At 41.9% G+C, this 23,639-nt stretch overlaps 1 protein-coding gene and 1 long non-coding RNA gene across 3 annotated transcripts in view; one reads left to right on the top strand and one right to left on the bottom strand.

Moving 5' to 3' along the window:
* The window catches only part of ABHD5 (abhydrolase domain containing 5, lysophosphatidic acid acyltransferase), a 41,614-nt gene extending 27,806 nt beyond the window's left edge, over nt 1-13,808 (bottom strand). Inside the window, exon 1 of one of the 2 annotated variants that reach the window (XM_025271897.3) lies at nt 13,556-13,808. In XM_025271897.3, the coding sequence (XP_025127682.2) occupies nt 13,556-13,793 (238 nt within the window). In that variant the 5' untranslated portion in view covers nt 13,794-13,808. The remainder of the gene's footprint in view (nt 1-13,555) is intronic. The other variant, XM_006071224.4, reaches the window with a different exon arrangement.
* LOC112581104 lies at nt 13,804-21,781 on the top strand. The gene is made up of 2 exons (XR_003105507.3): nt 13,804-14,090; nt 21,363-21,781. It is a non-coding gene; the product is annotated as an uncharacterized LOC112581104 (long non-coding RNA).
* Nucleotides 21,782-23,639: the final 1,858 nt, after the last annotated feature.

Below are 23,639 nucleotides of genomic sequence, written 5' to 3'. Positions count from 1 at the left end.
AGTTCTAAATGGAAGATCCTGCTCTCATCTCCCCCATGCACACACTGAATCCACAGCTATAGATGGAACAGTCTCCTCTGACAACAACCTAAAAGCTGGCTGAGCAAGCCCTCCATAAAAGGGGCAAACCAGAGAGAAACCACTTCGAAGCAGGTGGGAAAGGCTGAGACACAATCTCACCGTAAACACTACTATTAGCGCTGCTGCTGCTGCTGCTAAATCACTTCAGTCGTGTCCGACTCTGTGTGACCCCATAGATGGCAGCCCAACAGGCTCCGCCGTCCCTGGGATTCTCCAGGCAAGAACACTGGAGTGGGTTGCCATTTCCTTCTCCAATGTATGAAAGGGAAAAGTGAAAGTGAAGTCGCTCAGTCGTGTCCGACTCTTGGCGACCCCATGGACTGCAGCCTACCAGGCTCCTCAGTCCATGGGGTTTTCCAGGCAAGAGTACTGGAGTGGGTGCCATTGCCTTCTCTGACTATATAGCGCAGCTACCCACAATCAGGAGGTAATGCAAAACCCAGAGCTTCTCCCTGAGGAGCAAACAGCTCATAACCCACATAGGGCTCCCTGGCTTTGAAGACTGGCACCTGAAAGATGAGCCCCCAAAATGTCTGGTTTTAAGGCTCAAGGCCATGACACACGTGGGGTGTGGCACACCAAAGAACGGTTCTCAAAGGGCTTGTGTGTAGCCTCACAGGCACCAGGGCCCAGCGCAGAAGCAGCCCCCTGAAAGCACCCCGGCTTCATGTGAGAGACTCACTTCCTAGTCTTAAAGCGACGGCAGAAGGGGCAGGGACCTGCTGGGATGCTCCCCAGGGATGGAGACTGGTGGACATCATCTTCCTGCTCCCTGCCATCTTCTGTTTGGTGACCCAGTTTTTAGGTCTGCTATCCAGAGGACACCCCTTCTTTCCCCTGGCTCTGGCAGTCAGAGGGGCTTGTGTTCCTGGGTGCCATGGGGCTGTAACAATCACAGAGACAGTTCTTGAAGACTATCACCCCCAGGACACCAACACAGACAAAACACACCCCTCGTCTCTCTCAGAAGAGGCCTGTTTATTTGTCCAGGAGTTTTGGCCTCAGCAGCAGGTTTCTGGTGTGGCACACATGAGCAACTACAGAGGTGCGTTCACGGAGCACAGGCTGGGGGATGCCTTTTTACACTCACCCTCTGCCATGCTATAGCTCACCAGCATCCTCCAGAAGGGAGCTCGTCCAATCCTCTGGAGCCCTGATTTGTATGACTGCTGCCCAGGGGACACCTCCAGATCCGGGGACCAGTGGGGAGGCTTATGACTGTGGTCCCATAGCACTTATCTCTATTTCGGTAGGGTTTTTTCCCCCTCTGAGGTTTTATCATGTTTTTTCGTTTGAAATATATTCCTTTGTTTCTTCACTTTGCTTGATTCTCTGTGTTGGCTTCTATGCATTAGATGAAAAACAATCACTTCTCCCAATGGTAAAGAGTTGGTTGCAGGAGATGAATCTTAGTGTTCAGCCCTGCCCTAGCTCCTGGCTGTCTTTAAATCCTTTGTGATTGTCCAAGAAGCTAATTTTATTTTTACTAGTTCCCAGTAGTTGAGGGTGTGTCAACACAGTGTCCCAAAGGGGAGGATCTCAGTCAGCACCTAGATTTAGGCTGATTGGAAGCCAAACACTCAGGTATCAGTTTTTAAAGAACACAACAAAAGCAAAAATAAACAAGTGCAACTACATCAAACTAAAAGGCTTCTGTGCAGCAAAGGAAACCCTCAGCAAAACGAAAAGGCAACCTACAAAATTGGAGAAAATATCTGAAAATCATAAATTTGATAAGAGGTCAATATCCAAAATACATAAAGAACTCATGCAACTCAACAGCAAAAAAAAAAAAAAAAAGTCCAGTTAAAAACTGGGCAGAGGATCTGAATACACCTTTTGCCAAAGACAACATACAGATGGCAAAGAGACAGATGAAAAGATGCTCAGATCACTAACATCGGAAAAATGTAAACCAAAACCGTAATGAGATATCCTCTCACACTTGTTAGAATGGCTAGTATCAAAATGTAAGAAAGAAAAAATGTTAGAGATAATATGGAGAAAAAGGAACCCTTGCACACTGTTGGTGGAAAACAGTATGAAGTTTCCTCAAAAAATAAAACTACCCTAGGATCCAGCAGTTTCACTTCTGGGTATTTATCTGAAGACAAAAAAAAGTAACTTGAAAAGATATATGCACCCCAGGGTTCACTGAAGCGTAATCTATAATACAATGGCCAAGATATGGGAAAAAACCTAAGTGTTCATCAACAAACTGATAGAGAAAGAGTGTATGTTACACAAAACATATGCACAATGGAATATTATTCAGCCGTAAAGAGTGAAATATTAACATCTGTACAACATGGGTGAACCTAGGGGTATCATGCTAAGTGAATTAAGTCAGACAGAGAAAGACAAATTCATATGATCTCACTTACATGTGGAATCTTTCAAAACAACTATAACAACAATAAAGCTCAGAGGTAAACTGGTGGTTGACAGAGGAGGAGAGTGGGAAAAATGGGTGAAGGGAGTAAAATATAAATAAGCTATAAAATAAGGAAGCCATAAAATAAGCTATAAAATAAGTCATGGGGATGCAATGTATAGCATGGCAACCATAGTTACTGATACTGTACTGTATTTGAAAGCTACTAAGAGAGCAAATCTAAAAAAGTTGTCATCACAAGAAAAAAATTCTATAACTTTGCATGGTTAACTAGACTAGGACTGTGATGATCATTTCACAATATATAAAAATACCAAATCATTATGTTATACCCCTGAAACAAATACAAAGATATATGTCAATTATGCCTCAGTAATAAAAAAGAAGGATAGAACAGAATATCCATAACAGCCTATATTAAAATGAGGCTCCAATCTAACATTCTCTGCAACCGGTTTCAAAGCTTCTGAATTAACAGGAGGTAAGACCTCTAGGCCGGAGAAGGCAATGGCACTCCACTCCAGTACTCTTGCTGGAAAATCCCATGGATGGAGGAGCTTGGTGGGCTGCTGTCTATGGGGTCGTACAGAGTCGGACACGACTGAAGTGACTTAGCAGTTTAGGAGCAGCAAGACCTCTAGGCAACTCTGAAAAATGCTACCTATAACTTATTATCAAGGTATCAAGATAACAGAAAGCATTACTACTATCAGATTATTTGCAAATATGTAAACGACTGACAAATTATAAAGGAAAAACAACTGAAGTCTTCAGCAATGAAATTTTCAATTTATTCAACTGCCTGCTAAGCTGCAACTAAAACTATTGTTTTTTAGTTGCAGCTTAACAGGCAACTAAAAGAATCTCATGCTCTTCAGAGCTTAAAATTAAAAAAAAAAGTTCTTGACAAGATGGTCATCAACACCTATGTCTAGCCACAAGTACATGAATTAGTACCAATAGGAAGTTACTCACAACTCAATTTCATTAATTTTTTTCAGCAAATATCCCTCAATAATAGCACAGTTCTTGGCCTAAGAGAATCAGAGGCCAGTGGTGGCTCAGACGGTAAAGCGTCTGTCTACAATGGGGGAGACCTGAGTTCGATCCCTGGGTCAGGAAGTTCCCTGGAGAAGGAAATGGCAACCCACTCCAGTACTCTTGCCTAGAAAATCCCATGGACAGAGGAGCCTGGTGTCCATGGGGTCTCAAAGAGTCAGACACGACTGAGTGACTTCACTTTCTTTCTTTCTTTCTACAACAAAAACAACAAATACAAGTAAAATGAACTATAATCTACTATTGTTCCCCCTCACAACATAGACACATTGGGGCAGAGGAAACACAAATGCAATCTTTGTTTCAGTATTCAAATTATACATGAAAAATTTCAGTTTTTGAATGCCTACTATGCACAAGGCACTAGAGTTTAAAATGTGGTGTGGCAGCCGTTAATACAGGAATCATGCCTACCTTCACCTATTCATCACTCATCACAAAACCAATTTTTAAGGGATACGATTGTCTTGTCTATGCATTTTGCCTCCCAGTGATTGCCTTAACTCAAAGAAAAGGGGCAAAATCATGTTTTTATGTTTGCAAGGCTTTTTATTGCATTACATTAAAAACAAGGGCTCTTCAACCACAAGAGGGGCCAATAATAACTCTCCAGGTTTTTTACAGCAGCTTTTTCAACAAAGCAGATAATTTTTTTTAAGTGGAGTTTTTCTAAAGTGTATTTAAACTGAAAAATACATATTTAACAAAATACAGTACAAGTTTATCTTCACTGTTAATGGAACTGTAAAGATACCTCTCTTCCCTTGGCCCTCATGTTTCTGTCTAATCCGTTTTTGCCTTAACTAGATGACAATGTTTTATATAAAGTGCCTTAATTTTTTTCTTAGAGTTATTCTACAGGATTGAGTGTTAGTGCATAATAGGCTCAAAAGCACATTTTTAAAGAGTGACAGCAAGGGTCTACCTTTTCCTCCCTTCAGTTTATAAGCTTTTGCTCCTGAGTTCCCACACCTTAGCTGGCAACCTCTATGATTCAACTCTCTAGAACGCCCATCCAACCTCACTTCCTCTCTTTGGGGTAAATTGACCTCATCTTCAAAGAAACCCTTTGCCTCTTCCACAAAATCTCCTATGCCATTCCGAGCTCTTTCTGCATTTCTCGGCTTACTGTGCGCAAGATGAGACTGGGACTAAGCACACAGTCTGCAGTCTGTCAGGTGTCCAGCCACACTTCTGAGGGCACAAAATCCAAAAGAGCAATCCAATTTACCACGGCCATGACACAGTGGACAAGATACAGGGCTGCCTCCTCAGAACCTTGGGAAATGCACAGAAAAGCAAAAATTTACTTCTCTAATAAGCAGATGAACAGTAAACACCATCATACGTTGCTGAGGCCCTGACTTCAGAAGAGATGAGAAGTGTCAGCTGTAATATAAAGATAAGACATTCATGATAGGGACTCTATCTATCTATGGCATCAGGAAGATTTTATCATACACTGACTTATCTATTGAGAACCAACCTCATTAGGAAGGCTGAGGACTCAAGCCCTAAAGCATCTAAAGAAAATACTAAATAAACTTGCTTTGCAACCTGTAACATGTAAACAATACTTTTAGTGAGCAGACTTCTGAGTAAGAAAAGCTTTAAAACACTATACCAAAGGTGGCAACTCTAAGGAAAGCCAAATAAGATGTGCTTATGAACAGTTTGTTAACTCAAGAATCTGATTTTAAGTACCCCGAGTTCTAAAAAAAAAAACTGAAACTTTTCCCCTGAATTTTCTATGTACTCTTTCTCTCTCTCTCTTTTTTTAAAAATAGCATTAACATTGTACTTGTATCCTAGGCTATCAACATTTAAGTTTCCTAGTAATTCCTGTTTTCTTCTCTAAGGCATTTGACTATCCATAGTATTACTAAATATGAATTGCACAAACTGTAAATATTGTGAAACAGTGAAAAAGGTTCCAAAGTATTCTGAAGAAAATATACAGAAGTCTGGTCAGTTTCCACATAGTTTTGGCTACTTAAATAACATTTCTAATTAGGTTACAAGTAAAGAGAATTTCATTATATTACAGGTTTGTTTAAAATGGCCTATCCTGACTGGTACTATCAAGAAAGAAAAGTATGTTTATTACTGCTCTCTATAAGCTACTCTAAGCAAGTATTCTATCTACCTCATTTAGAGAAACTATGAGGTTTTTATTTTTATTATAAATATCCAAACTGATTAGAGTTATGAATATATGTATTCCTCTGAAATAATTCCTTAACCAGTGAATGACTGAAAACTTCCAGACTGAAAATGATAACCCTTGGGCAAATGAAGACCTTTTTTTCCTGGGAAATGACTTCTTAAATCCTACCCAGGAAAAGAAGAAGAAGAAGAAAAAAAAAGAGTATGTCTCACACAAGTCATAATTTAAGTGATTAACATGGCACTTTATTTTAAATAAATGATACTAGGAAGGCAAATTATCATAACCATTAGATCAATGACAACATAGGCTCTTGAATATATTAATATTTCAACACATTAATTAGCATTCTTTTAACTTTTTAACCTGTAACTATTTTTTTTTCATTTTTTTCTATTTAAAAATATTTTTGTACAATTTTTAAGGTTATTTTCCTAACCTATAACTTTTTCCATGTGCTGGCAATCTTTTCTCCCAATTGCTTCATACCTTCTTGCACACAGTAAGAAAGCCATTCTGGGGGAACCAGACATCCATCATCATCCAACATACATAACTAAGAAGCTACACGTGGAGCTTTTAGATTTTACATTGCTTAATAAATCCAAGTTACATTTTGTTGTTAGTTTTGAAATGAGTTTATCCACTACATAAAGAAAATGAAAAACTAAAGATCCTAGTCTCAAACTGAATAAACTTTAAGAAAAAAAAACAAAACACTTTTCTAGACAATTATTTCATGATTCACAATCAAGAGTGAGAAATTACAGAACTATGCAATTAGACCAAAAATCTAACTATAAAATGTTTCTGAATGTCTATAATAAATAATACAGACTTTAAGGACTCATTCAGAGGCACATTTGATTCTGAAATGTATTAGTCAGTGTTGTTTATACTAAGTGTACCACCCATGGGACTTTAAAATCTTTTGTTAGGTTCTCTGTCACAGGAATGACATCTGCATTTGCTGGTCTGTAACTGACATTTTGGAGAACAGGCTAAACAGTGAAGCATGGTTCCCTGTTGGTTCATCCAAGGTCGAGGAGAAGAACCATATTCACAATTCTCTGAGATAATTTACGTTTATGATTCTAACTGCCCAAACTCATCCTAGTCAAATTTAAACTTTGAATTTCTTATAACAGTATCTATTGATGTACTTTGATATTTTGGAATGAAAAAATTTAAATCAACTGCAAAATGAATAATCAAGTACTAGGACATTTTTTATCATAATGTTTGTGTCAGCATAAATTTAAAACAGTTGAAATGTTTAATTCTTAAAATTTTATTGAAATTTTCTATTTATAAAGCCCCTTTGGACTCAACCAGACACTTGAGTAACACAAAAGCTTTGTCTTCAATGATCTGACAAAACAAGTGCAGAAAAACGATACTACAGGACATGATGGAGGCGCCATAAAGAAAGTGTAGGAAAACACCCACGGATCTTAAAAGAAGGGAGATCACCATCTGTTTAGGGTCAGAGAAGTCAACTTGAACCAATTCATGGCAAAATGGGAGGTAAGCAAGGAACATGTGTAGGAAACAATGAAAGACACAGCTTGGCTTGAGCCCAGAGCACAGGAAGGAAATAAGACTCCAAAGTTAGCAGCCTCACTGCCTGCAAAGAGCTTGGAAGTCAGGCTGAGGACATATAATAAGACCACACTGTGTGTGCGACTGACTGCATGAGTGCTCACAGTGTCTGACTCTTTGCCACCCCATGGACTGTAGCCCTCCAGGCTCCTCTGTCCAAGGAATTTTCCAGGCAAGAATACTGGAGTGAGTTGCCATTTCCTTCTCCAGGGGATCTTCCCGATCCAGGAATCGAACCCACATTTCCTGCATCTTCTGCACTGGCAGCGGATTCTTTACCACTGAGCCACCTGGGAAGCCCTCTACTGTGGGTGGCTGTGCTACATATAAGACTGCGCCTCCTGGGGGTGTAAAAGTAACTAAAAGACATAAGTTATGTGGAAAGCATAGGCACAGAACATGTACCTAAAACCTGCAATAATTCAGAAAAGGGAGTAATGAGAGTCTGAACCAAGGGGCCCCCAGGTGACAATGGGGCTGGAAAGGTGATGCTGGACTTAGAGGCTACTGGACATGGTAATAAATTCTGTGTTTGGATCAATGGAGGTGAGGGATGGAGAGTGAAAAGACAGTACCACATCTCTTAATCTGGAGGACCAGAAGAACCTAAATACCTAAGTTCAGTTCAGTTCAGTCACTCAGTCATGTCCAACTCTTTGTGACCCCATGAACTGCAGCACACAAAGCCTCCCTGTCCATCACCAACTCCCGGAGTTTACACAAACTCATGTCCATTGAGTCGGTGATGCCATCCAACCATCTCATCCTTTGTCATCCCCTTTTCCTCTTGCCTTCAATCTTTCCCAGCATCAGGGTCTTTTCAAATCAGTCAGCTCTTTGCATCAGGTGGCCAAAGTATTGGAGTTTTGCTTCAACATCAGTTCTTCCATTGAACACTCAAGACTGATCTCCTTAAGGATGGACTGGTTGGATCTCCTTGCAGTCCATGGGACTCTCAAGAGTCTTCTCCAACATCACAGTTCAAAAGCATCAATTCCTCGGTGCTCAGCTTTCTTTATAGTCCAACTCTCACATCCATACGTGACCACTGGAAAAGCCATAGCTTTGACTAGATGGACCTGTGTTGGCAAGTCATGTCTCTGCTTTTTAATATGCTGTCTAGGTTGGTCATAACTTTCCTTCCAAGGAGCAAGTGTCTTAATTTCATGGCTGCAGTCACCATCTGTAGTGATTTTGGAGCCCAAAAAAATAAAGTCAGCCACTCTTTCCACTGTTTCGCCATCTATTTGCCATGAAGTGATGGGACCAGGTGCCATGATCTTAGTTTTCTGAATGTTGAGCTTTAAGCCAACTTTTTCACTCTCCTCTTTCACTTTCACCAAGAGGCTCTTTAGTTCCTCTTCACTTTCTGCCATAAGGGTGGTGTCATCTGCCTATCTGAGGTTATTGATATTTCTCCCAGCAATCTTGATTCCAGCTTCTGCTTCATCTAGCCTGACATTTCACATGATGTACTCTGCATATAAGTTAAATAAGCAATGTCACAATATACAAACTTTACGTACTCCTTTTCCTACTTGGAACCAGTCTGTTGTTCCATGTCCAGTTCTACCTGTTGCTTCCTGACCTACATACAGATTTCTCAAGAGGCAGGTCAGGTAGTCTGGTATTTCTATCTCTTGAAGTTTTCCACAGTTTGTTGTGATCCACACAGTCAAAGGCTTTGGCAAAGTCAATAAAGCAGAAATGGATGTTTTTCTGGAACTCTCTTGCTTTTTCGATGATCCAAAGGATGTTGGCAATTTGATCTCTGGTTCCTCTGCCTTTTCTAAAACCAGCTTGAACATCTGGAATTTCACAGTTCACGTACTGCTGAAGCCTGGCTTGGAGAATTTTGGGCATTATTTTGCTAGTGTGTGAGATGAGTGCAATTGTGTGGTACTTTGAGCATTCTTTGGCATTGCCTTTCTTTGGGATTGGAATGAAAACTGACCTTTCCAGTCCTGTGGCCACTGCTGAGTTTTCTAAATATGCTGGCATATTGAATGCAGCACTTTCACACCATCATCTTTTAGGATTTGAAATAGCTCAACTGGAACTCCATCACCTCCACTAGCTTTGTTCGTAGTGATGCTTCCTAAGGCCCACTTGACTTCACATTCCAGGATGTCTGGCTCTAGGTGAGTGATCACACCATCGTGATTATCTGGTAATACCTAAGTACCCTAACAAAAACAGGAAGTCAAGGAGATGCACTGAGCTTTTCGTATGGTTTAGTTCAAGGGAAGGAGGTGCAAATGAGATCCTGGTTGGGACTTGTTTCATTTGAGAAACCAGTTGCAAACAATTTGATATGCAATTAGATACACAATTTGATATGCAATTAGAAACATCACTAGAGTACTGAAGAAGGCTTCATCCTAAGGAGTTCTGAGCCCTCCCTACAGACAGGATAGCTCAAGCAGTTGTGAGTAAACAACACAATGAAAACACAGATGGAGACAGAATCTCAGAGAGTGAATGGGGGTAAAAAACAAAATTAACTACTGGTCTCAGGTAAGACAAGAAGCAAAATGTCATAAGAATTAGAATGTCTGATAAAAGTCTCCAAAGGGAGTAGCTATCTTTAGTGTCAAACACTAAAAAGGACCCAAGAAAGGTAAGTATTAAGAAAAATAGAAGTCCACTGGAATGTGACACTGAGGAGTTCTGTGATTTTTAAGAAGTCAAGAGTTAAGGATTTGGAAAGGGGAGATGGCAACAGAGAGGGGTCACTGATCTGAGAAGTCTTTTAAAAGATAGGAGAGTGGATTTCTCTATCTTATCTCCAAGGCAAAAAACCACAATCAAACTCTAATGAAAATCCAGAAGGGTAAACCCAACTGGAGAGGAAGGGGGAAAAAATCCCTTATTGATACTATTTGATGATTTCCATGATGTAAGTACAACCACCATGACTGATTTCAAGTTGCCAACTGTTGGCAAAATTCTTGAAATTTTATAGACCACCACAGCAAATTGGCTAGTCTATGGTCTACGCTGCAACCAGGCAATTCCATGACAGCTTTCCTCTAAACCCAACTGATACGTAAACATTCTCTGGGACAAACCTTGCAGTAATTAACAGATGTCTATCTAACTCTTGTTACGTATTGCTTTCTCAACTGTACTGCAACTGAAAAGGATTAGATGTTGAAAACCAAATGGCTCCGAGGCATGTCCGTCTACACTAGGAAGGAAAGGATAAGAATCATATGATCCAAAAAGCCTTTGTGGCTTCTCAGCGTGGCTCAGTGGTAAAGAATCCGTCTGCAAACCAGGATATGTGGGTTTGATCCCTGAGTCCGGAAGACCCCCCTGGAGAAAGAAATGGCAACTCACTCCAGTATTCCTGCCTGGGAAATTCCATGGACAGAGGAACCTGGGGGGCTACAGTTAAAAGGACTGCAAAGAATTGGACATGATTTAGCAAGTGAAGAACAAAAAGCCTTCAAATGACTGTTTTAGAATTGTTTCCTTTGTTAATATCATTGCCCCATCTAAACCTGAAATGTCTTAAGAATAAGGAACCTGATTCAAAGACTTCAATTTTTTCACAATCCACTTTGTTCTTGGGACAGTTGGACTGCTGATTAACCAATTTAAAAAAAAAAATAACAAAGTATCAGTGAAGCAAAGGAAATAAGAACTAAACATCCTAGTAAGCCCAATCCCAGTGAGAAGCAAGCAGAGATGTGGGAAAGCTCCTTAGACTAAATCCCGATACCGAGGGAGCTCCTATCTACTCCCACTACGCACTGGTGGAGTGCCAGCTGTAGTCCCAGCTGCAGTTGCACCTGAAAAATGGGTACAGTAATACCTAGCACATAAGTTCAACCTTAAGGTTTAATAGGAATACATTATGGAACACCCAGCATAAGCAGGTACTTGATTAGTAGAGTTCACAAGGCCACACCAGCTTATATACTGGATACTGCTCAAGTGTATCATCAAGAGCACCAAAGAGGCCCGCCTCTAACAAGGGCCTATGACTGGTCAGCTGCTAAGGATAGTTTACAGTCTATCTACAGGGACCTCCTGCTGTCAACCAAAACTGCAAATTCCTTTCCTGGTTGTGCCCTGGACTCACAAGCCTCCCAACAACATGGAGGCCAAAGAGACCCCATAAAAGTAGTCTCAGAGCCAAAAATGAGACGAACTAGATGGTGATAAGCTAACAGGTTCCTACATGTGATCACATGACATTAGGCACCTTTCCTCAACAAGTAAGTTCATCAAAAACCAAAACAACAGACTTGTGAAGTGAAGTGAGTGACTCATATAAACAAAAGTCAAGGGAAGAACCTAGTTTCTAGTATTTCACAACTTTTCCCTTCTGTCATCTTTCCAAACACCCCATCTATCATGGGACTTTATATTATCCTCTATCACTTAGGTTATGTTTCATAACGCAAACTTCTCCCAGGATCTGAAGTAGAACTGTTGTCAAAATATTAAACACATAGGGGGATTAGCATATAAGTTTATTTACTTTCCAATCTGAGTGACTGGCCTTGAGAAATAATACAATAATGTTCATAGCAATGTAATTTTTCCACTAATTAACTGCTTTTCATCTACTGCCAAGTGCACGAAACTACAGATAGAAAACAATAAAATAAACAATATATTTGTATATCAAAAAGTTTCTCATTGGAACCCTCCTAACTGTTGATGGGAATGTAAACTGGTGCATCCACTATGGAAAACTGCATGGAGGTTCCTTAAAAACAACATATGATCCAGCAATCCCACTCTTGGGGATATATTTAGAAAAGATGAAAACTCTAATTTCAAAAGATATATGCACTTCAATATTCACAGTAGCACTATTTATAAGTCCTGGAAGACAGGAAAGTAACCTAAATGTCCATCAACAGATGAATGAATAAAGAAAATGTGGTGTATATATACACACACATACACACAAGGGAACACTGACCTTAAAAAAAGAATGAAAAATCGTCATTTGCAGCAACATGGATGGACCTAGAGATCACCATACTAACGGAACAAAATCAAAGACAGGTATCACAGGATATCCCTTACATGTGAAATAAAAAAAAAAAATTATAAAAATGAACTTATTTACAAAACAGAAACAGACTCAAATATAGAATACAAATTTATGAATACCGAAAGGGAAAGGGAGGAGGGATAAATTAGGAGCTTAGGATTAACAGATACACACCACTATAAATAAAACAGATAAACAAGAACCTACTGTACGGCACAGGGAACTATTTTCAATACCTTGTAATAACCTATAATGGAAAAGAATCTGAAAAGAATATATATATATATATATATGTTTTTTCCTGCACTGAATCACTTTAATGTACACCTGAACACAATATAGCAAATCACTTGTACTTCAATGAATAAAATTTTTTTAGAAAAGCTTCCCACTAGACATCTTTCTCCCACTTTCATAAAGGTTTCTACACATGTGTCTTCTGAAGAGCAAACACACACATTTCTCCAGTAAAACCAGAACACTTGCAAGCAAAGGAAGATCTCTGTTTGAAAGATCATTGAGTGAACTTGCTATCCATATCGTGTTAACTTTCTTTCTGTAAACTATCGGGCAAATTACACATTTTCTGAAAACTAAAGCCTTAGACTCACTCCCCCAGCCCCTTTCCCCTACTCTGCGTTCAGCCTCCCCCCGACAGCCCCTTCCGACCCGCGGCTTCTGGGGTGAACCTGGACTCTCGGTCCATCACTGTTCCGAGGAAGCGCCGCCCCTTCCTCAGGCTCCGGAGACACCCAGCCGGACTGCACTTTCACCCTCGCTCCCGGCTGCGCCGAGCGCAGCGCTTAACTGAGGTCGGAAGCCGCGCTCGGAAGCGGACAGAGTGACTCGGCCGTTTCCCGTGATTCGAGTCAAGTGCAGCGACGCCGCTCAGTGCCCGTGGGTCCAGCTGGGGTAGGGCTGGGGTCCGCAGCCGTCTCTGCCGCAAAACTGACCTCAGCAGGGCTGGGTGCCAGCCACTCCCGCGGCCGCCCGGCGGAGCCGCTCACACGACCCCGCGGGACCCGTCGGCGTGGGGGTCAAGCGGCCTCCTGGCGCAGCCAGGGTCACATTCAGACCCGAAAGGGCGCCCGCTGAGGGCAGAGCGGGGCCAGAGGCTTCTCTTCCCCGCGCCGCGCGGATTCGCGCCGGGGAGGGACAACCGAACGACCGGGCAGGTTAGAGTCCTTAGCACTGCCCGCGCGCCCGAGCCAGACGCAGGCCCCGCTGGACTGACCTCTCGCTCGCGTCCGCCGAGTCCACCCCATCCTCCTCTGCCGCCATGGCTGCCGCGCCACTGTCAGACAGTACCTCCTAGCCGGCTGACAGGCCGACTGGGATGCTTGGGGCAGCGGCCGCCTTAAGGCCGCCGCCCGCGCATGCGTCGCCCGCCCACTTGCAGGACAGGACGGCGCGGTAGCGCGCGTGCGCGTGCCGGGCCATGCCGTCCCACCCACCAGCCACGCAGGCGTCATCTTGTCTGACGCGCGCTTCTCTGAGCGCTAGGCGGGACCGTCCACTTGCAGGAATCCGGTGAGACTCGTCCGGCAGCGTTAGGTGGTAACCAGCTTCAATAATGACTGTATTAATGCATCATCCGCTGATTTTGAGTGTCAGGTGCTGGGCACTGGACTAGTACCTAGCAGTACCTTGGGGACTGAGGCGCGACTTGCCCAGAAAGAGCCCGGCTAGCATTCAGTAAATGTTGCATTCTCGAATGGAAATGCTTTGGTGGAGGAGCGGAGTGGCCTGTGGCCGGCCCTTGCCCGCAGGTGGGTAGCCAGAGGGAGAGGGCGACTGACCTTTTAGTCAGTCGGTATTCATTGATAATGCGGGGCACTACTCCAGACCCTGGAGTTACAGGAGTGACCAATACCAGCAGCCCCCGTCCATCCCCGCTCTCTGTACCCAAGGGAGGGGTGAGAAGAGTCAGCGTTTAGATACTTAAGAGTTCTTGAGGGGACATCACGAATGTAAATATCAAAATTTCTTGACCTGCTTTCAAGTCTTTTAGCCATCAGATACTGTCTGCGTTTGTATTGCTATCACTGCCTACTGCTCATTCTTTCCTATTTACCATTTGCCCACTACGTGCCCACTCTGTTCTTTGTTGTTTTGTTCAGTCACTCAGTGGTGTCTCAGCCTTTGCGACCCCATGGACTGCAGCACTCCAGGCTTCCCTGTCCTTACCCATCTCTGGGAGTTTGCTCAGACTCATGTCCATTGAGTCTGTGATGCCATCCCACCACTCTCTTCTAGGCACTAAGAAACAATGGATTGAAATAAGGCTCCCGCTTCATTGAACCTACTCTAATATTTTGGGCTTTCCAGGTGGCCCTAGTGGTAAAGAACCTACCTGCCAATGCAGGAGACCCAGGAGACACAGGTTTGATCCCTGGGTCAGGAGGATCCTCTGGTGGAGGAGATGCCAACCCACCCCACTATTCTTGCATGGAGAATCCCATGGACAGGGGAGCCTGGCGGGCTACAGTCCATAGGGTGACAAAGAGCTGGACCTGACTGAAGCAACTTAGCATGCATCGCGCACACACTGTAATATATTACCCTTTATTTTAGATGCAGTTCCTCGCTCTCCTTCCCTGATTCTACTCTCTCTGTAGCCTCTTTCTCTCTCCTCTAAGCCGCCCAGCCCAGAGAGTTTCTGGCACTCATCTGGTACTCAGATTCTCAGCCTTGTCTAATTGTTGTGACTTTTTAATGGACATTATTGAATATTCTTCCAACTACACTGGAAGCTCCTTGAGGATAGGGATGGTGTCCTCTGTGATTGAGGGGGGAAAAGGCAACTTACTATCTTTTGGGGCATATCAATAACTGATAAGTATTTTTATTATATCTGATCCAATTGATAACTACGTTAGGGAAGAGAAGAACATATAAAAGCCCTGTCCCAGGAATTCAGCGTATTGCTAGAGACTTGCAGTGTGTTTGCAGAAACTGACTCTCTAACATCTCCATCTATCAGACCATATCTATACAGAGGGCATCTCTTTCTGTAAGGGCCAGACTGGTTATTGAGGACTCTATTGCATGAAGTACAGTCCCAGTCCCGTGGTACTGAGTTCAGTATCAAACCTAAGAATATGAAAGCAAGTCCTGCAGCACCTTCAGAAAGTTGAACTGGCAAGTGTACACCCACAAGACTTTATGGACCTGAAGCCTGCTCTCATAGATGCCTATGGCTGCTGCACAGTAAAAAAAAAATTAAATCACCATTGATCCAATACTTAAATCTATTCAGCAACTGATACAGCAGTGCCTAGAGCTGTGGGATTTCGTGATCTTCCCCCACTCTGGGGGTAGCATCACCTTGCTTCTGCTGGTGGTGGAGCAGGCCGTGACCATGGCAACACATCCAAGCTGGAATTAGCCATCTACCTGGCCTCTGGGTGCTGCTTGTAGTGGAGGAATCCTGCTGCTCCATTTTTAATTCCACACCACCCCGGAGTTCCTGGACTGTGTCTTCTTGGGAGGCACAAAATCTGTTGATGCAATCTATAGCTGGGCAGTCCTTCCTACACTAACCTCAGTCAATGCTTGGGCCAGAACTTCTCCAATCATTACCTCCCTGTACTTTGATGGTGATCTGAGAGCTCATCCCACAAGAGTTCCAGGCCAACCTGTTGCCCTATTTCCAAATCCACTTCTTTCTGGTGACCTTCTCACCAGTTACTTTGACTAAGCAGATATTATGTTGGGAGAGCCCTTCATGGATCATAACCTTGTCGTGGTGAAGGAGCTTCCGTAACTCAATGAAGCTATGAGCCATGCCACGCAGGGTCACCAAAGATGGACAAGTCACAGTGAAGAGTTCTGATGAAATGTGGTCCACTGGAGGAGGGAATGGCAAACCATTCCAGTTTTCTTGCCACGAGAACCCCATGAACAGTATGGAAAGGCAAAAAGATACGACACCAGAACATGAGCGCCCACCCCCCCTCAGGTCAGAAGTTTCCAATATGCTACTGGGGAATAGCAATGGGCAATTACTAATAGCTCCAGAAAGAATGAGGAGTCTGGGCCAAAGCAGAAATGATGCTCAGTTGTGGATATGTGTGGTGGTGAAAGTAAAGTCCAATGTAGGACTTTGGGCTGTAGGAAAAATATTGCATAGGAACCTGGAATATTAAGTCCATGAATTGAGGTAAATTGGATGTGGTTAAGCTGGAGATGGCAAGAGTGAACATCGACATTTTAGGAATCAGTGAACTAAAATGGATGGGGATATGCAAATTTAATTCAGATGACCATTATGTCTACTGCTGTGGGCAAAAATCCCTTAGAAGAAATGGAGTAGCCCTCACAGTCAACAAGAATCTGAAATGCAATACTTAGGTGCAATCTCAAAAACAACAGAATGACCTTGGTTTGCTTCCAAGACAAATCATTCAACATCACAGTAATCCAAGTCTGTGCCACTAATGCTGAAGAAGCTGAAGTTGACCAGTTCTATGACGACTTACAAGACCTTCTAGAACTGACACCAAAAAAAAGATGTCCTTTTCATCTTAGAAGATTGGAATGCAAAAGTAGGAAGTCAGGAGATAACCTGGAGTAACAGGCAAGTTTGGCCTTAGAGTACAAAATAAAGTGTGCAGAGGTTACCAGAGATTTGTCAAGAGAACATACTGGTCATAGCAAACACCCTCTTCCAATAACACTAGAGACAACTCTACACATGGACCTCACCAGATGGTCAATACCAAAATCATGTTGATTATATTCTTTGCTACTGAAGATGGATAAGCTCTATCGAGTCAGCAAAAACAAGACCTGGAGCTGACGGTAGTTCAGATCATGAGCTCCTTATTGCAAAATTCTGACTCGTATTGAAAGTAGGGAAAAGTGCTTGGCCATTCAGAGATGACCTAAATCAAATCCCTTGTGATTATACAGTGAAAATGATGGATAGATTTAAGGGATTAGATCTGGCTTCCCTGGTAGCTCAGGAGCTTCCCTGGTAGCTGAGCTGGTAAAGAATCTGCCTGTAATGCAGGAGACCCCAGTTTGATTCCTGGGTTGGGAAGATCTGCTAGAGAAGGGATAGGCTACCCACTCCAGTATCTGGGGCTTCCCTGGTGGTTCAGATGGTAAAGAATCTGTCTGCAATGCGGGAGACCTGGGTTCAATCTCTGAGTTAGGAAGATCCCCTGGAGAAGGGAATGGTTACCCACCCCAGTATTCTGGCCTGGAGAATTCCATGGACAGGAGGAGGAGCCACGCAGGCTCCTGGGGGTCACAAAGAGTTGGACATGACTGAGCAACTTTCACTTCCACACTTTCAGATCTGGTAGACAGAGTACCTGAAGAACTATAAATAGAGGTTTGTAATGTTGCACAGGAGGTGGTGACCAAAACCATCCCAAAGGGAAAAAAAAAGGAAGACAGCAAAGTGGTTATCTGAGGAGGCTGTACAAGTAGCTGAGAAAAGAAGAGAAGTGAAAGGCAAGGTAGAAAGGGAAAGATATACCTAACTGAATGCAGAGTTCCAAAAAATAGCAAGGAGGGATGAGAAGGCTTTCTTAAGTGAACAATGCAAAGAAAAATAGAGGAAAACAATAGAATGGGAAAGACTAGAAATCCCTTCAAGAAAATTGAAGCTATTGAGGGAACATTTCCTAAAAGGATGGGCACAATAAAGGACAGAAATGGGAGGGACCTAACAGAAGCAGAAGAGATTAAGAAAAGGTCAGGAATACACAGAAGAACTATATTAAAAAGTCTTAATAACCTGGATTAACCACGATGGTGTGGTCACTAACCTGGAGCCTGACATCCTGGAGTGTGATGTCAAGTGGGCCTTATGAAGCATTACTATAGACAAAGCTAGTGGAGGTTATAGAATTCCAGCTGAGCCATTTCAAATCCTAAAAGATGATGATGCTGTTAAAGTACTGTGCTCAGTATGTCAGCAAATTTATAAAACTCAGCAGTGGCTACAGGATTGGGAAAAGATCAGTTTTCATTCCAGTCTTTAAGAAAGGCAGTGCTAAAGAACGTTCAAACTGCTGCACAATTACACTCATTTCGCATACTGGCAAGGTTATGCTCAATATCCTTCAAATAGGCTTTAGCAGTACATGAACTGAGCAGTACAAGCTGGGTTTAGAAAAGTCAGAGGAACCAGAGATGAAATTGCCAACATTCATTGGATCATAAAGAAAACAAGGGAATTCCAGGAAAACATCTGCTTCATTGACTACGCTAAAGCCCTTGACTGTGAATCACTACAAAGAGATGGAAATACCAGACCACCTTACCTGTCTCCTGAGAAACCTGTATGCAGGTCAAGAAGCAACAGGTAGAACCAGACATGGAACAACCAACTGGTTCAAAATTGGGAAAGGACTATGTCAAGGCTGTATAATGTCACCCTGCTTATTTAACTTATGTGCAGAATACATCATGCGAAATGCCAGGCATTTCAAATGAGTCACGAGCTGGAATCAAGATTGCCAGGAGAAATATCACCAACTCCAGATATGAAGATGATCCCATTCTAAAGCAGAAAGCAAAAAGAAACTAAAAAGCCTCTTGATGAGAGTGAAAGGAGAAAGTGAAAAAAGCTAGCTTAAAACTCAACATTCAAAAAACTAAGCTTATGGCATCCGGTCCCATCACTTCATGGCAAAAAGATGAGGGAAAAGTGGAAGCAGTGACAGATTTTTATTTTCTTGGGTTCCAAAATCACTGTGGATGGTAACTGCAGCCATGAAATTAAAAGACGTTTGCTCCTTGGAAGGAAAGGCTATGACAAACCTAGACAGCATATTTAAAAGCAGAAATATCACACTGTCAGCAAAAGTCCATATAGTCAAAGCTATGGTTTTTCCAGTAGTCATGTACAGATGTGAGCATTGGACCATAAAGAAGTCTGAGCCCTGAAAAATCAATGCTTTTGAATTGTGGTGCTGGAGAAGACTTTTGAAAGTCCCTTGGACTGCAAGGAGATCAGACCAGCTGATCGTAATGCAGATCAATCCTGAATATTCATTGGAAGGACTGATGCTGAAGCTCCAGTACTTTGGCTACCTGATGCAAAGAGCCAACTCACTGGAAAAGACCCTGATTCTGGGAAAAATTGAGGGCAGGAGAAGTGGGCAACAGAGGATGAGATGGTTGGATAGCATCATCAACTCAATGGACATGAGTTTGAGCAAACTCTGGGAGATAGTGAAGGACAGGGAAGCCTGGTGTATTGCAGTCCTTGGGGTCACAAAGACAGATTTTTATTTTCTGACTTAGCGACTGAACAACAACAAAGAACATGCCTGCCAATGCAGGAGACGTAAGAGACGCGGGTTTGATCCCTGAGTCAGAAAGATCCCCTGTTGGAGGGCATGGCAACCCACTCCAGTATTCTTGCCCGAAGAATCCCATGGACAGAGGAGCCTGGCGGGCTATACAGTCCATAGGGTTGCAAAGAGTTGGACACGACTGAAGTGACTACACACACACAAACACACACATGTGCACATGAGAAAGGCCAGACCCACCCACCCTCAGCTATATAAATGGAATCATACCATGTGTAACCTTTTGATGTTGACTTTTTTTTTTTATAGAATAACTCCCTGGACAATTCTTATGATAATTCTTAATTGTCATTGAATGAACATAATAGTTAATTCTTTTTATAGCTGAGTAGTTTTCCATGGTTGGATGCACCACAGTTTAATCAGCCATGTATTGAAAGACATCTGGGTTGTTTTCTCTCTCTCTCTCTTTTTCTTTTTTTGATATTATTATACAAATAAAGCTGCTATAGACATTTGTGTACAGATGTTTGCAGAAACCTAAGTTTTCATTTTTCTGGAATAAATGCCCAGGAGTGTAATTGCTGGTCACATGATAGTTGCATATTTCTTCTTTTTTTAAAAGAAACTGCTAACTGTTTTCCAGATTAGATGTACCATTTTCTTTTCCCAACAACAAAATGTAATTGATTTACTTTCTCCACATCCTCACCAATATTTGGTGTTCTGTTTTTTTTGGTTTTAGCTATCCAGTAGACCAGTAATGATGTCCCGTTGTGGTTTTCATTTGCATTTCCCTGATAACTAGTGATTTTGAGCATCTTTTCACATGCTTATTTATACACATATGTATATTCTTTTCAATGAAATGTCTATTCATTTGTATCTTTTGCCCATTTTAACTTGACTTTTGAGAATTTTTAATATTCTCTAGCTGTTAATCCTTTGTCAGATACGTGGTTTGCAAAAATTTTCTCCTACATGCAGCTTGTCTTCTTATCCTTTTCACATGGGCTTTTGCAGAGAAAACATTTTTTTAATTTAATGAAATCTAATGTATTGATTTGTTTTATGGCTTATTCTTTTGGTGTTGTTTAAGTATTATTTGCCTAACCTATGATCTTTAAAATTTTCTCCTTTGTCTTTTTCTAAAAGTCATATGGTTTCGTCATGTTTTATTTAAGTCCATGATCCATTTTGAGTTAATATTTGTATAAAGTGAGAAGTTTGGGTGAACGGTTTTTGCGTTTGTTTCCTATGGATATCCAGTTGTCCCAGCACCACTTGTTGAAATCACCAATTTTTTTTTTTTTAAACCAATGGTTTTTAATGTATTACTTGGTAGTCTCTTTTTTTCCTTTAACTATTTTTTTCTTTTTTAAATTGAAGTATAGTTACAATGTTGTGTTAGTTTCTGGTGAACAGAATATATATTCTTTTTCATATTCTTTCCCATATTGTTTATTACAGGATATTGAATATAGTTCCCTGTGCTCTACAGCTAGACCTTGTTGGTTATCTATTTTTTATATATAGTAGTTTCTTTTTGTTGATCCCAGCTCCTGATTTGTCCCTTATGCACCCCTTCCCCTGTTAGTAACCATAAATTTGTTTTCTTTGGGAATCTGTTTCTGATTTGTAAATAAGTTCACTTTAGATTCCACATATAAGTGACCTACTTGCTAATACTACCTACTTATACTAGGTAGCCTGTCATGCTCTTTATAAAGGCTATCTGCTGTGTGAATGATGATAAGTATTTTTCAGGGTTAAGAGATATGTAGTGGTGCCCATGGAGATGTGGTGCTCAAACCCCTCTTTGCGGAGGGACTTACTACCCCAGCTGCGGTGAGAGTTTCAGTGGAACAGCTCCCAGCTTACCGTCCTTTTGGGAGCGCATCAGCTACAGCGGGCCGCCTCATCAAAGGCATGTCCTTCTCAGGAAGACTCACAGCTAATGAAGACTGGAGGAGAGATATTAAAGGACCAACCATTTGCACCCAAAGTGGAACAATTCTGCTGAGTCATTTCTGCTCCAGAACTCCTTGTGGCTGCGGCTATCAAGCTTGTGTCACAGCTCAAACTTCTCCCTCCACCAGATCCCACTTTCTCCCCTCCTTCCCACCAGTGTGATCTTGAGGGCACACCCTGAACATTAAACTCTGTCTCGGACACTGCTTCCTGCAGATTCCAAACTGTGACACTCGTTTTCATTCTGATATACTGATAAGCACGGCATTTGGCTTGGGTCCTGAGAATGGCAAAAAGGTTATTAACTTGATGGTCTTCACACGACTGTTACAGGAATCCATCACAACAGGAAAATTGTAATCAGAAAGTCTACTCTCACAACACACTGCTGCCAAAGAGGAAGTGAGCTGAGCAGTAGGGAAAGGATAGGTGTGAGGGGTAAGAGTAGCCCAGGCACACATAAAGAGAAAGATCACAAGCGAGGCACAGTGAGAGTTGTGCAATGCTGTCCACTCCTCTGTCACCATGGCTTGTAGTGGTCTCCAACACCAGAAAGACAGATGTGTGGATGAATATCCAGACATACAGCAAGGCCAGTTCTCCCCCAAAAACATGTGATCCAGAGTCAGATAGGTGCAACCGTTGAAATAATCCCATGCTTGTACCAGCTCCTCTTCTAAGGTCTTTCTAATAATTGCATGACTTCTTAGGAAACCCAAAGTTGGATAGAGAAGGAAGTGATAGAGGTGATGGTCTAATTTCAGTCTCAAATGCCATTGCAGCTGGAGCAGGAAACAGAGGAAAGAAGAAGCCAGAGGGGCTAGCACTCAGTTTATAGTCATGTCTTTTGGCCCCAGAAGATTTGAAGTCAGAATGATTCGGGGAGAGAATTTTCATCGTATCCCTTTTCTCCACCTTCCTCTTCATTTAATTACAATAGAGGAGTCCTAGATTTTCCTTTTCAGTAGAATCAGTGTTTTTAAAAAGGATTTTTCTCACCGTTTCATGTCTTTTACCTTTTATTCTGGCTGGGTTTTTTTCGGGTCAATTCATGCTGAAATAATAGGTATTCTCATAAATCAGGAAAAATATTGCCCTCCAAATTGTTGACATTGAAAATGTCAGTTGCCTTTCTGTGTTTGAACTTCCGAGAGCAAAACTCATCTATGTAGTCATTATGCCACTGAACATTTGTAACAGGGGCTGGTTTATACAGTAGCAGAAAGAAGGTGTTCATACCCATAATTCCCTCTGACATTTATGTTGCCTGTTCATTTACCGCCCTTACCATTTTGAAAATGCATCCTTCAGTTTAACACAGTTTATTGAATATCCATTCCGTTTAGTCTGCACTTGTGGCAGAAAACAAACAGCAATTGGTGTCTTGGCTCTATTACATTTTCTGACAAGTGGGAAATATCTGTTTGTGATGCAATAAATACTCGGTTCTAAGTAATTCAGGAAATTGGCTTATTTAGCTTTCACTCTGCAGGGATGCACAGAGGGAGCAATTTTCACCCATCATTGATTCCACACTGAAACATGTTATGATTGTGTATGCCCACAGCTGGAGGAACTTTGTGGTGATGTGAGTGAGCTCGAAGTTCATGAAAATGCTGTTCCGAGTCAGTGCAAAACTAGCAATGACCTTACTGCTCACCATTGTTGCTGGAGCTGATTCTTGTTGGTTCATGAGTGTCTACTATTAAAATATTCAAGAATTTTGTGAGACGGATGTTAAACCTTGTGAGATTTTGAAATTGAGAGTATTTACCCCCCAGAAATTGGCAATCACTTCATATCAGGACTCTTTTTTTTTTTTTTTTTTAAGAGCTTCTCACTGTCTACACTATCTTAGTGGAGGAGAATTACAAAGCAGATGGCAAGCCAGAAAATTAAGGTTTCACATGGAAGAGAGAAAGAGCACAAGTCAACTAGAAATTTTCCAAGCAGTGGATGACAAGGGTATTAACAATTTTCTGTAAAGGTACACAGGCATAGCTTAGCACATTTAAGCATTGAAAAGACAGAGACCTGGTTATTAGATAAATCAAGTATGGTAATGATTTATGA

This window comes from Bubalus bubalis, chromosome 21, assembly GCF_019923935.1.
Source record: "Bubalus bubalis isolate 160015118507 breed Murrah chromosome 21, NDDB_SH_1, whole genome shotgun sequence".
Lineage (NCBI taxonomy): Eukaryota > Metazoa > Chordata > Mammalia > Artiodactyla > Bovidae > Bubalus > Bubalus bubalis.
Note: the sequence above shows the minus strand (reverse complement) of the source record. Positions and strands in the feature narration are given on the sequence as shown.